General features: G+C 48.5%; 1 protein-coding gene across 8 annotated transcripts in view; it reads right to left on the reverse strand.

Annotated features, from left to right (window-relative positions):
* Window positions 1-644: 644 nt before the first annotated feature.
* Window positions 645-14563, reverse strand: part of Dysf (dysferlin) — a 181044-nt gene continuing 167125 nt past the window's right edge. For all 8 annotated transcript variants that reach the window (XM_028762363.1, XM_028762361.1, XM_028762362.1 and 5 more), the window contains 5 exons: window positions 11539-11638; window positions 8507-8685; window positions 5681-5790; window positions 4327-4474; window positions 645-910 (listed from right to left, as the gene is read on the reverse strand). In XM_028762363.1, coding sequence (XP_028618196.1) covers window positions 872-910; window positions 4327-4474; window positions 5681-5790; window positions 8507-8685; window positions 11539-11638 — 576 coding nt within the window. In that variant the 3' untranslated portion in view covers window positions 645-871. The remainder of the gene's footprint in view (window positions 911-4326; window positions 4475-5680; window positions 5791-8506; window positions 8686-11538; window positions 11639-14563) is intronic.

A 14563-nucleotide genomic window follows, 5' to 3' on the forward strand; every position in this document is an offset into this window, starting at 1 on the left:
TTCTTGGCCCAACATGAAGCAAGAGTAACTGGGTACCAACTTGGTCATGTCAATCAAGTGGTGCCTCAGCCTGAATCCCACAGTCCTGGGAGGGAGATAATGGAGAGGCTGAAGGGGAGAATCCCTCCAGGGCCCAGGGATCTGGGCCAGGGGAACCAGCTCACAGTAGGAAATAGGAGAAGCCTCCTGGTGACAGGGAAAAGACAGCCAGCACTCCAGGCCCTGAGGCAGAGGCCTCTCTTTGGAAGCCTCAGAGCAGAGTCTTCCAGCTCTGTGTTTTCTGAGTACAGCCCTGCTGCTTCTGAGGATTAAGTCTGGTTCCCGCAGGAAATTTCAGACCAAGGCCAAGCTTCAGACCGCAAGGAAAAGGTGTCTTGATTCAGCCAGATTCAGCCAGATATTTAAAGCAGGGGATGAAAGCAGAGCAGAGGGATTGCAGAACTGTGTGTGACAAGGCCAAAGCCACAGGTCAGGCCATCCTCCCAGTCCGAGGGAGGCTCTTACCTGAACAGGATAACCTTCCCAGAAAGGTAGGTGGGGGTTCAAGTTGGGAATGGGGAGGAGGTGGTCACTGGGCCCGATACCAAGCACCCTGATCTCCCCCGACAACCCCCTCCCACCCACACAGTCTCTCTCCCTCAGGGACTGTAGACACATAGCAATATATTTTCTGGTTCTGTCTGCTTTATACTGAGATAGCCAAGAGTTTATCCAGAGGAGAGTTGGGTTAGGGGAGAAAGAGAAGATGAAAATAACATGATCCCACAAACTCCATGGACATGCGCACGATCACCAGGCCCCAGAGCAATGGAGGAGCAGCTAGTCCTGGGCCAGGAGGCAGTCTGCGCCCCTTTCTCCAGAGCAGACGTCTTCATCTAAAGGGCTTCACCAGCTTCATGGCAGCATAGTTCTAGGAGGAAGAGACACAGATACAGACACATAGTAAGCCCTTCAGGGAAAGCGTGGTGGTGGCTGCTGTCATTGAGGCTGGAAGGTGGGTGATTAGGCTCCTGGGTCCTTACCACCTGCCTGCAGCATACGCTTGCTACCTCCCAGACCATGGCAGGCTCCAAATTCTACCCTAATGACAATCCTTCTCCATCAAGCAAAGCAACGCTGACCCTGTCTGCTTCCACAGCTCCTAGCCCCTACTATCATACCCACAAACAGGACGCCCAGGGCTAACCCATCACTGAGCCTCTGTCCAGAAAGACAGAGAGTAGGGTGTTGGTACATAGGACAACTCATAACAGGAGCCAGCATCAGAGACAAGTCACCCTCCATAAAGCCCTTCCTGCTGCAGGCCTGACAGAAGCCTTCCCTCCCCACCACTCCCCCCCACAAACACCATGAAAACACACAACACAACACAGGGCTCCTAATTGGGACAGTATGTTCTCCAGCGCCGGCCTGGAAAGCCAACCCTGGAAACAAAGCCGGCCCTCCTTCCCAGCCAAATCGCTTCTGCCGCCCCAATCTGGCCCTGCTCCCAGAAGGCTCAGAGGGGCCAGAGGAGTCAGAAGGCCCCCCTCACCCCTCCTATAGGGACAGTGAGGGGGGTCCAACCAGGGCTGGAACAACTTGGGTACTCTGCACTGGCCAAAGTAGGCCCTCTGCCCCACCTAGCTGACAGCAGGTGAGCTGACAGGCTCAGGGACAAGACAGGCCAAGTGGCTAGAGACGTGGACAGACAGAGATGGGATTCTAGGCTGTAGCCAGGCCTGCAAGCAGAAGGTATGCAGCCTAATCCTGTGGCCCCTGGAGCCTGACACCCCGGCCTGGATCCACCTGTGCTCTATGTTGCTTTGGGAGGTCAGTACATAAAGAAGACACCCTAGGAAATGAAAAGAGTGCAACTTAGCCCCTGGAGCCCAGGCACCAGAGGAAACTCTCTCCTCAGTCCCCAAAAGTGCTCCTCAGCTGTTTTCAAGAACACAAAGGTCCCCAGACTAGAAGAGACTGACCTTTCTTCCAGCCACAGCCCTGAGACTTAGGACAGCCACTCATGGGCCTCACAGTGCTGGACCCAGCTGGGCAGGGTCTGGGTAAGCACTGAAACAGCCATGGAGATAGGCGCTTGGGACATGTTCCTGCCCTCTAGGCCCTTAAATAAGGGACTCAGTTTAACAAGCAGCAGTTTGAAAGGACAAACAGAACCTGACCAGAGCCCATCAGCAGTCACTGGAGCTTATGTTCCTAGGTTCAAGAACAATGCTCTGTCTTCTACAACAGCAGGTTACTCCATCCTTACAGGGATAAAGGACAGTTTCCTGCTGAGCTAGCTCAGAACTCTTGTGTCCTAGAAGCTTCCTAGTGACACTGAGGCTGATGCTCACTGGATCATACTGGAGAAGCTGAGTGTATACTAGCCCTGCTTGCCAACTGTCAACCACAATCTTTAGTGGCTTTATTATTCCTTAGGGTGTCTCCCTCGTGGCTCCAAGGCCCTTCCCTCCTGGGCACTGACACCTACTTACTCAAGTCACCCCATTCTCTGCGTAGAAGCTGATCATGCTGACTGAGAGAAGGTGACCCAAGCCAGGTCAGAAGAACAGGCCATCCCTACCTCAGTTTCCACAGCCCTAGATGGTCCAATTGCCAGGCACCAATCCCAGGTCACCTTTGTTGGCAGCTTGGCCTACAGGACACTGTACTTATAAGACCACTCTCCCCACAACCCCCAGGGGACTTGACTCTGATGCTGTATTTGTTGTCTTCCTTTCCTTAATATATTGCCTTACATGGCACAAACTTCAGTCCTCACAGCCTGGACCCACTCAGGACCCCAACCAGTTTGGCCAGTTGATTTCAGCTTCCTACCAAATCCAGCAAGCATTGCAAAGAGAGTAAGGTGACCACAGCTAGTGTACAATGCCCAGTCTGTAACCACAGCCATCAGCCATGCCATTATAGACTTTCCTGCCACTGTGGCCATAAAGGTAACTGGGGCCTAGACTTTTCCTTTGAGGAGGCAGGCTACACTGGCCAGGCAGCCTAGTGCTTGGCTCTCAGTGGAAGGGGCCTTTCTACCCATCTCTTCCCCCTGTCAGGAGTCCCAGAGCACATAGTACACCTGGGGATAATTTTCCAAGCAACTTCTCTAGTCTGAGATAGTGACCAGGATGCCATACGGTTCTTAGTGACAACCATATCAAGCCATGGTCATGAATTGCACACAGACACTGTGCAGCCTAGCACCAGTTCCTTGCCCTCTCTGGATGTGATGTGGCTTTGAAGTGTTGATGTGAAAAGTTTGTGGGCTGGAGATTTGGCTCAGCAGTGAAGATAACTGCAAGTTCTGTTTCCAATACTTATGTCAGACAACTCATGACCACCTATAACTGGAGCTCTAAGGGAGCCAATGATACCCTCTTCTGGTCCACAGGGGCATCTGCACACTGGTGGCACACATTCACACACACACACACACACACACACACACACACACACACATTCATAAAAATAAATCTTTATAAATAAATGAGAGAGAGAGAGTGAGTGAGTGTTTGGTTTTTCCCATCTAAAAATACCATAAACACTCTAGAGACAGTTTAACAGTAGTATTTCAACACCTTGAAGTATCAGGAGACACTGGAAGAGGACTAGGCATTTTCAAGGGCCTTAGAGTGCTATGAAAGCCAGAAGCAGGGACAGAGGCTTGCCCTATAACTACCCCACAGGCAGACCCAGGGAGCCAAGGACCCAGCAGCCCTGGATGTTATGCCCCTGGTGGCCCGGGTGTCTCTTTGTCAGATGCTAATTGACTTCTTATCAGATAAAAGGGACCCCAAGTATGCACCCTACCACTGAGGGGATCCTGGGCCAGCACCTGTCCATTCCTACTTTCTCCAAACACCCACCCTACCAAGGGCCTCAGAGGACCTAGCAGGTGCTGTCCCCTGCTCCATCACCTCATGCCTTTCTTTCTACCACCATCCCTTGTACAGCTCTATTCCACCCTTCAATAGGCTCCTGGACCACCCTAGGCCCAAGCCCCCTGTTATGTGAATTTCCTCCAAACTTATCTTTTTAAGGCTCAGGAAGAAAGCAAAACTTATAGGTCTCCGGATGCTCCTGAAATTTACAAGATTCACAAGTCTCTCAAAGAAGAGAGTCTCTAAGCAATGTAGCTTCCTGTGCAAATCATGCAGAAATCTCCAGGGCTGCAGTTTCTGAGAGTTCCCATTCATGCTGGAGTGAGCTTTTCAGTGGTGCAGCAACTGCTACTGAGTCTAACCAGTGGCATGGTTGCCACCAAGTTCTTGGAACACATGAAAAGTAAGAGACTCCCCCAAGGCAGCATCTCCCCACATCAGCCCTGCTCACCGGGAAGGCGTAGACAAAGACACCCAGGAAGAGCAGGAGGATGAAGAGGATGATGAAGAGGATGATGGCACACCGGAATCGTCGCCACAAGATGAACTTCATGGTCTTGTACGGGGAAGTGAACCACAGGAAAGAGGTGTCGGGGCGTCTGGAAGTGAGATCCCAGGGGGGTCAGCTGAGCATCTCTGTAGGACTGATTCCTCCAGACACTGCTTTCAGCTGGCACAGTTGGTCAAATAGCCTGGGTATGGGAGAGGGGCACCCTGCCTCCAGGCCCTCAGCCCCTCCTCCCATAGCCTCTGCCTAAATGATGGTTGTCTGTACCACCTGCATTCTTGGTGCTGTAGAACCCCATCTTCAGGACCCCTTCATCATGGCCCTCTCTCCTTCTGAACCCATACTCAGTCACAGATCACATGCTTGGGAATGGGGCTGAGCATCCAGGTTGTCTGTCTGGTGACTGAGGGTACGCTGGCCCCCAGACAGATTGCCCCTGTGTATATGGCTGGGGTAGACTTCGGAAGGATGGGTAGTAGAGAAGCCAGGGAAGCCCATCTTCATTCACTCACTCCTAACAAAGAACTGCAACCCCTCTCCTCCAGCCACACCACAACTCAAGGAACACAGAGGGCATCTCAGCCATGGTCATTTTAACATCTGCTGGCTAGCCCTGGGTCTTGGGATTTCCTCCTTTGTCCAACAGCCTGGGGCAAAGGTGCAGCTCCGTGTTCTCTAACATCACACCACAAGGACAGTGTCCTGATAAAGCAAGCCACCTATGTTCACTTTCAAGAGCACCCCATGGTGGGTGGTGACAAACACAGTCTTGAACTGTGTCCCAAAGCATTTTCAGCAACTGTCCAGGAATCTAGAGAACTTCAGACCCTCTCCCCCATTTCTTGGCTAGAATCACTACATGTAACATCAGTGAGCCAAGTCTCATCTGTGAAATAGAGGTAAATTCTCAGTAGGAAGATTCCAGGACACTGGGCCCTAATGCAGTATAGTATGCTTGGCACAAAACCCACAGAGAACTAGTTCTATGGGGTCTGCTTCTGTTTGCTTTATTTGGTTTTGTGTTTTGGAATTTGGGACAGTATCTTGTTATGTAACCCAGCTTGGCCTGGAACCCACTATCCTCCTGCCTCAGCCTCTCAACTGCCAAGATAACAGACCTGCACCTTGTGCCTGGCTTTGCACCTGTTTCAAGAATTAGTTGAAGAGCCCAGTGTCCACTGAGGCTGTGCGCATGGCCTGCATCTCTTAAACCATGAAGACTATGTAGCCCCTGTAAAGCTGTGTACTGTATGTCTCCTAGATGACAGTGGCCTGCTTCCGAGGACAATCAACTAACCTTGGATCTTCTAGCTTCGGATTCATGTTGGGTTCATCCCGACCCTGGCCAGCAGGCCGCTCCTCATGTTCACTCTCTGCAACGATCTCCAAGGTCATTTCCAGCTTGCCCTGTGGACACCAATGGAGCCTGATTGGGGCCTGTGGCCAGTGATGCAGAGCAGAGCCAGGCAGGACAACCAGAAAGGCTACATTGTTATTTTTTAAAATGTATGGTTGTGGTGAACTATCCAGGGTGATGGTTCAGCAGTTAAGAGCACTTATGGCCCTTGGAGAGGAGCCTGGTTCAATTCCCCATTCACAAAAAGATGGTGATTCACAACCAACACACCTTCTTAGATCATCTACTGCAACCCCTCTCCTCCTGCAGCACCACAACTCAAAGAACACAGAGGGCTTTGCATCTCAGTCATGGTCATTTTAACATCGGCTAGCTAGCTAGCCCTGGGTCTTGGGATATCACACATATGGTACACATACATACACTCAGGCACAGACATATACATCAAATAAAATAAGCATGTATCATAGTTAGCTTTGATTGCCTGCTTGATACAAAATAGAGCCAAATGGGAAGAGAGACTCAATTGCCGAATTGCCTGGAAAAGAGTGCCCTGTGGGCATATCTGTGCAGCATTGTCGTATCTGTGCAGCATTGTCATATCTGTGCAGCATTGTCGTATCTGTTCAGCATTGTCATATCTGTGCAGCACTGTCATATCTGTGTAGTATTGTCATATCTGTGCAGCATTTTCCTATCTGTGCAGCATTTTCCTATCTGTGCAGTATTTTCTTAGTTGTCCATTGGCATGAGTAATGCTGTCCCTGGACAGGTGGCCCCCTGGGCTGTATAAGAAGCTAAGCAAGCCAGAAGAGGCAAGCAAGCAGCATCCTTTCACGGCCACTGCTTCAGTTCCCGCCTCCAGGTACCTGTCTTAAGTTTTACCTCCGATCCTCTCAGTGGTGGCTGTGAACTGTAAGACAAGTAAACAAACCCTTTCCTCCTTGAGTTGAGTCTGTTCCTGGTGTTTAATAGTAGCAACAGAAAAGCCAACTATGAATACGTATATGAAGCACTGGGTCGGTATAATCACAAAAACATTCAGAAATTACAGAACTATGATGGAGAAGTCACCACTCTATGTGGAGACAGATGTTCCCAGTTATTATTTATTTATTTTACCATTTTAACCTTTTAATGTTTTATTATTTATTTTTAACATGTTTTAATTGAGAGATGGAGTGTGGGTGTGGGTGTGCATGCACACTCAGGCAGGTGCACAGGTGACTGAGAAGGCCAGGAGAGGGCATTGGATCCTCTTGAGCTAGAGTCACAGGTGAGCCAACCAATGTAGGTGCTGGGAACTGAACTGGGGTCCTCTAGATAAAGACCACACCGTCCCTCCGGCCCCATCCCCAACATTCGTACTCATCAGAGCTACAAGTGTACAAGGCACAGCACTGTGGATGCAGCTCCACAGCCATCCACTTGGGATGCTTTTCACTATATAATTATATATTATTTAAAGTCTGGTTTCTAATGATTGTAAAGCAGCCTATGGTTGGTTGACCATAATTTATTTAGTAACTACTTATTTGGGGTTATTTTATGTTGTTTTCGGCTCTTTGAAATGAATAAATAATAGCACAACAAACATCTCAGAATCTAAATTTTTAATTTTGTCTGGTTATTTCTTTAGATGGGAGTTTAGAGGTGGGATGGCAGAGTCCAAGGCATAGACATTGTTAAATCCTGCACTGTGCGGTTCCTAATTGCTTCCCCACACACTGAAACAAACTCTGCAACCCCAGCACAGGAGACTGAGGTTGTCTCCTGAATTTTAAGTGAGAGACAGAGTCTGAGTGTGTACACATGAAGCTTTACCAGCATGAACATTTCCAAATTTTTGTTGTTTTTTTTTAAATCTAATTAGATCAAAAGCATTTTTTAAAATAGTTCTTTAATTACTAGGGAAATAACTCTCTTCTCTTGTGTAATGAGTCATGGCATCTGTGCATGTACCTTGCTGGTTTTCCCTTTGGGATGTATTTCTTATTAGTTATCACGAGTCTCTGTACAATGAAGATATTTTACTACAAGAGCCACTTGAGGGCTAGCCAACTACTCTTTCTAAGGAACCAGAGAGGGATTAACTTCCTCCCTGGGCCTACTTTGGACTTCATGGAAAACTGTTCATCCTGGTCCTCTGGCCACCCTCTCCCACCTGCCAGAGCAAACCTCTTGTCCATCAAGAATGATCCCTGAGAAAGTCCTGCACAAACAGAAGAGACCTGGCCTCTGTCCATCCAGCAGGAAGCCCCAGTCACAGGGATACTCGGGACCAACCTCTATAAGGCCATCTGTCTATTCAACTGGTCTCCCTGTAATAGGAGCCCGGAGCAAGGAAGGCTGGAATAGGAAGAGGAGGAACACATTGGAAAACAGAGACCGGGAAGAGGGCCTGCGAGAGGGTTCAGTCAGTAAAGTGCTTATCATGCAAGCCTTTGGACCTCAGATAGAGCCTCAGAACCCACAGTAAAACCGGAGGGATGGTGATGCATTTGAAATGCCAGGACTTAGGAAGCAGAGACAGACAGTTCCCTGTGGCTTGCTGGCCAGTCAGCTAGCCTAATGAGTGAGCCAGAAACCAATGAGAGATGCTAACTCAAAAAACAAAGGAGGAGGCACCTGAAGATTAGCAGCAGAGATTGACCTAGCCTCTCATACCTGTACATATACATACACATGAGCATGCATATGTGTGCCCCCAGGTTCCATGGAAGAGACAGCCTATGCCTTCCAATGAGCTAGAGAGAACAGACTCACCGCCAGCATCTTCTTCTCTCCCTCCTCTGTCACACAAGGCCACCATCCTTTCACTGTCTTCTGCTCAAAAAGGGACACAAACCATTCTGGGTGGAAGGTGTCATCCAGCTGGTCCAAGGAGCACTTCTCAGCTGTCTTGGCTGGCTTGGGCATTCGGTTGAGATCCAGCTGCAGGGAGCCTGAGGCAGAGTGACGATGCTCTTAGAGTATGCCACAGCCACTGGTCACTTAGGGACCCTCTGGGTGGGCAGATTTAAGAGCTCATTGCCACCTTTTCAGCTTGTACTCACGGGTCAGCTCCTGCAACTTCCCAGCTCCTGTCCACTGCCTCTTGTTCTCTATGTATGGCTCCCACCATTCATCCATTCATAAGTGTGTAATCTACCCATTCTGTTTCCTTACCCTGAACACAGACGCCCACTTCTGCAGTACAGACCCTTCATAAACTCATCCATTCATTGGCTGATAAATAATTTTTATCATGGTAAAATGCATACACACATATATACTATATGAATCTGGGTGTGTATGTAAATATATATTTACATATACATATATATGTACATATGTATATATATGTGTGTGTATACATATATAGTGAAGGGGTGTGTGTGTGTCTGTGTGTGTAAGCTAGTCAAGTTTGTTTATCCCTCTTGACACAAGCTAATGTCATCTGGGAAGAGTGAACCTTGACTGAGAAAATACCTCATTAAATTGTCCTGTGGACCATTTTCTTGATTAACAGTTGATGTAGGAGGGCCCAGCCCAGTGTGGTTAGTGCCACCCCTAGGCAGGTGCTCCTGAGTTATATAAGAAAGCATGCTGAACATGCCATTGGAAGCAAACCAGTAAGCAGCACTCCATTTTACCCACTGAGCCACCTGCCAACCCCCCACTAATTCTAAGTGTGTCATTTGGTGGTTTTAGATATAGTCACAGTGTTGCACAGCTGTCACCACTACTTCCAGAAAGTTCTCATCCCTGAAGAGAAACTGACTACCGAGCTATAACTTCCTTGTCTTCTCAGCCCTGGACACCAGCATTCTCTTGTCTGTGTGGACATGCCTCTTGTAGTTACAGACATCTGTCCTTAGGCGTCAGGCTTATTTCATTGAAAAACTGTCTTCAGAGTCTGTCCATATTCCTGCATGTCAATATGCTTTTTACAGTTGAACCACATGCCATAGAGAAACAATACATTTTATGTATCCATTCATCTGTTGGTGGACATAAATCATCTTCCCCCAGTGACGACTGCAGACATCTGGGTGGGCGGCTGAATACTGGCATACATTGGCCAAGGACTCTGTTTTTCTTTTGAGATATGAAATGAGTGATTAGAAAATGCAGTCTAGGGTGAAGAAGGGAAATCTAAAGTTGTCCAAAGGCAGTATTTGTTAATGGTTTACGTTTTGTTAAAGCAAAAACAAAACAAAATTAAAAACCTGTTTATCTTTTGAATGTTGTTTTCTCAATAAAAATGAAATTTTGCTTTGAAATAAATTTTCCAAAGCCTTATTCATAAAGGATAAATTGATGCCAAAAAATCTATTTAAAAAAATTTCATGTGAAATTTAAAGGCAGGGTCTGGAGAGATGGCTCAGTGGTTACAAACGTGTATTACATTTGCATAGATTCCTCCCAATACCCATGTTGGGCGACTCACAACCACCTGTAATTCTATTCCCAGCAAAAGCAGATGTCTCTGAACTCCTTGGGCACCTGTACTCATATGTAGAAACCTACAGAGATATGTATTAAAAAGTAAATATTTTTTAAAATGGTAGAAATTATATGCAATGTAATCTGTATCCTTAATATATAAAAATCTCTGAAGAGCAATAAATTAAAAAATGAACATCCCAAAACCATGAAAAAGAATCACCAATGGGTGTTGGGATGGTCTGTATTATGAATCACAACCGTCTGTAACTCCAGTTACAGGGGATCTGATGCCCTCTTCTGGCCCCTGTGAGCACTGGTCATGGACATGGTGCACATACACGCAGACAAAATACTCATATGTATAAAATAAAAACAAATCTTCAACTTAAAAAGTTCACCACTCTGAGCATGTTTAAATCTAGAGTCAAGAGTTATGCAACCATAGACCTCCCTAATTCTAGAACATTTCCCATACCAAGAGAGAAACCTATCTTTCTGTCAATTAGACACTGCCTCCCCATGTCTCATTAATCTACTTTTCCCTGGTGTGTGTGTGTGTGTCTGTCTGTCTGTCTGTCTGTCTGTCTGTCTGTCTGTCTGTAGAGGCCAAAGTCAGCCTTGGAATTGTTCCTCCGGTGTTGATCATCCTTTTTTCTTTGAGACGAAGTCTCTCACTGGCCTGGAGCTGGCCACATCGGCTAAGTGAGGCCCTCTTTAGATCTGACAGGTTTGTGCATCCCACAGATGTGGACCTGTGTGGTACTTGTCTTTCCTCTTCTGGCTTCTGTCACTTAGCACATTTTCAAGGTCCACCAGATGAAGTCAGGAGCAGCACCTCTTTTCTTTGTGTGTGTGAACAATATCCCATGTATAGACAGACCACGTTTCAGCATTAATTGTCCTACCTCTTACTAAGGGTAAGACTGTTGCTAACCTATTTCTCCCTCAGCACTCCATGCTCAGCACACCACACACAATGTCCTTGTCTTCACTCCTACCCATCAGCCCCAGCTCCCCATGCCCCAATATGGCTTCTCGAGCTGAGCTCTGATCATTAGGACAGTCCCTGGGGCACAAGGATAAGAAGTGATCTGATTTCCACAATTTTTGGACTCTGTACTGCTAGACTGTTATGATCTGGAACCTTTGGGACCTCCCTATTAGAAATGAGGCCAGGCAGCTGTGAGGGTCAGCATGGCCCTGCCCTGGCTTCTACCCTTATCCCCATTCTCAACTTGCACTATTTGACATGGCTCAAAGATCATCTCTGCTGAAGACCCACTCCAGGATCACCTGATCGCTCTGATTGCTGTGTTACATGCTTCACTTATGCTGAGGACCCAGTGAATGATAGACATGAGGCTTACCCAGAAAGTCATCAAAGGAGAACTTGTCATTGTCCCAAATCTGGAAGACCACACGTGCTGGGATCTTGCTCTCTGTCTTGTCGAGTCTCCAGAAGGCATCCTGACCAAGAGGGGGATCAGAGAAGCAAGGTTATAAGGGTTTGTCCAGGACTGCAAACAAGGAAGTCCCTCTAACTTGTAGGACTACAAGAAAGAGGTTGTGGAGTGGTATATCACTGAGGGTGATACCCAGGCCACGTCGTATCAGGAAGATTAGAAAGCACTTGGCACTGTCCAGGAGTGTAATGGTTGGTTTTAATGGCAACTTTCCACAACTTAGAATCACCTAAAATGAAATCCTGTAGTTGAGGAACTACTATCTAGATGAGGTTGGCCTGTGGGCATGTCTGTTGAGGGTTATCTTAATTGTTCATTGATATAGGAAGGACCCCGCCCATTGTGGGTGGCACCATTTCCTAAGCGGGGGTCCTGAACTATCTTCCAACAACCTAAAATGGAGAGGTAAACTTTCAGCTGAGAAACCAAAGCACACAGAGTATTCAAGGGTACAGAATACAGAGTGGCAAGTAGGGATTCAAACCCAGATGGTCAGGTTCCAGGGTCCTTCTCTCACCCCAAAGTGGGCTTTATACATGTGGTCTCTGGGACGTGTGGGCTGGCAGAGACCATCAGGGTGCAACCCCAGCTACCACTGGAAGGAAACAAGTCACGCCACTATAAGAAGCTGAGGCAGGTCCCCAGATCCTCCTTCCCACTTCTCCAGCCCACCTCCACCTCCAGAGCCTGAAAAGAAGTTCCCTTCTCCTGCTGAAAGAAGAGCAGTGCCCCTCATGGCATGTCTCCCATAGCCCACAGGTCAGCCCCTTCTGGAACCAGCCTACCTGTGAAGTGTGGGAGTGAGTTGGCCCATGGGTCTAACCACTCACAACTTGAGGGAAAAAAATCACTGGACTTCTCTGTTCACGGTGGCTCTACCTGAGCAGGTGGCATGTATAGGAAATACCTTGTGGGGCCAACCTGAGCCCTGAATCCATATCTCCTGGTACAAACTGTTGAGTGAGAGCTGGATAGCCCAATTAACCACAAAAGTGTCTGGTCCCAATGTCATGAAGATGATTGATCTTCATTGTTAACCTGACAGTATTTAGAATAAAGTAGCAAACACACCTAGAAGAGTGTCTGTGAGGGTGTTGCCAGCAAGGCTAACAGAGAGAAACCCCACCCTCATTGCAGAAGACATCATGGGCTGAGTTCCCAGAATGAATATATAGGGAGAACTGAGAACAGCTAAGTACTAGCATCCCTCCAACTCTCTGCTTCCTGTGCTGTGGAGATATTAGCAGTCACCTCACATTCCCCATGTGACTATGGAGTTCCAGTACTGTGCCTTCCCACCATGATGGACTGTCTCTCTTTAAACCAGGAGCCAAAAGAAACCTTCCATCCCTCACATTTCTATCTTGTACTGAGACATAAGAGCAACAACAAACAACACTTGTTGAGCCTGCCATGAACACCCTGGCCACCACAGTTACAAACACTCCACCAAGCTTCCTAAGGGGAGACCATGGCCACTGTCCTCAAAGAGTAGCCATCACGCACAGCCCCATAGCCTAGGCTTCAGTCTGCATGGAAAGAAAGCAGACCAAGGCTGGCTCCAGCCACCCCACTCTATTGCTCAGCTGCCTGGCCCAGCCTCCTGCAGGTGCCTGTTTCCTCTGACCAGCTTTTACAGCCAGCTCCAGGCTGCCTGCAGGGCTGCCAGCAGCCTCCATTCCTCAGCAGGCTGGTGGTTTACAGGCTCAGTAATGAGGCCGAGGTTCAAACGGCCCCTGGTGGGAGCAGCTGGTCAGGGGCTCAGCCTGGGGAATGAGCCCCCCAGGTCCCAGGCGCTCATTATGCTCCCGGCCTGGGCCCTTTTACTAGCTGTTTATTTGCAGGGTGGGGGCCTGACTGCATGGCAGGCCCCAGTGGGTGTGCTGGGCTCCAGGTGGGGAATAAGGCTGAACAACAGCGGTGGTTCAAAAAAGGGGGGATGAAAGGAGACCTTGTACTTTACGACAGTTTCGGCTGGTTAATGGGGTCCCTGGAGGGCCTCCCTGCCTGCCAGGAGCCCCAAACCTCATGGCAGAGGGCTGCCACTGCAGCAGAGCCTAGGAGCCCACAGCCTTTGCAGCCCCTGCTCTAGACTACCTCACCCTGCTCTTCAGGCCAGCTAATCAGTGCCCTACTGTGGGCAAGCTCCGCCTGCCTCTCAGAACCCACCCCTAGAAGTGCCTACTAGCCTTGCTGTCCTCTGCTCTTTCTGCCTCCTGTCTCCAGCCATCCTTGCATGGGGATTTCTTCTCTCCCCCCCCCCGAGATGTGTCTCCTCTGCACCCCAAAAACCCTTTGTGGGCTCTCCCTTCTTCCACCATGCCAACTACTCTCTTTCCCCATAACCTCAACAAGTCATTCTGTTTGGACCCCACCAACACAAGCTACCCAGCTTCTCTTTCTTACCATGGATGCCAGAGCAGTGCTGCCCCAATGGCTAACCAGTACCTGCAACTAGGCCCTCAGAACTGCTAGGTAAACTTCTCAGCTACCAACTAGCAGTCCCTCACCCTACCCCTCCTCCACTCCCTCTGCATGTGCCACATGTGTGTGCACAAGGGTGTGTGCATATGTGTGCACAGATATGTGCCCATAGGCATGTGTGCATGGGTATATATGCATGGGTATGTATGCATTGGTGTATATGCACGGGTGTGTGTGAATGGGTATGTTTGCATGCGTATGTGTGCATGGGTGTATATGCATGGGTGTGTGTGCATGGGTGTGTATACATGGATATGTGTGCTTGGGTATGTGTGCATGGGTGTGTTACATGAGTATGTGTGCATGGATATGTGTGCATGGATGTGTGTGCGTGGGTATATATGCATGGGTATGTGTGCATGGGTGTATATGCATGGGTGTGTGTGCATGGATGTATATGCATGGGTGTGTGTGCATGGGTGCATATGCATGGGTATGTGTGCAT

The sequence above is a fragment of the Grammomys surdaster genome, unplaced genomic scaffold (genome assembly GCF_004785775.1).
Source record: "Grammomys surdaster isolate TR1022 unplaced genomic scaffold, NIH_TR_1.0 133, whole genome shotgun sequence".
Classification (NCBI taxonomy): Eukaryota; Metazoa; Chordata; class Mammalia; order Rodentia; family Muridae; genus Grammomys; species Grammomys surdaster.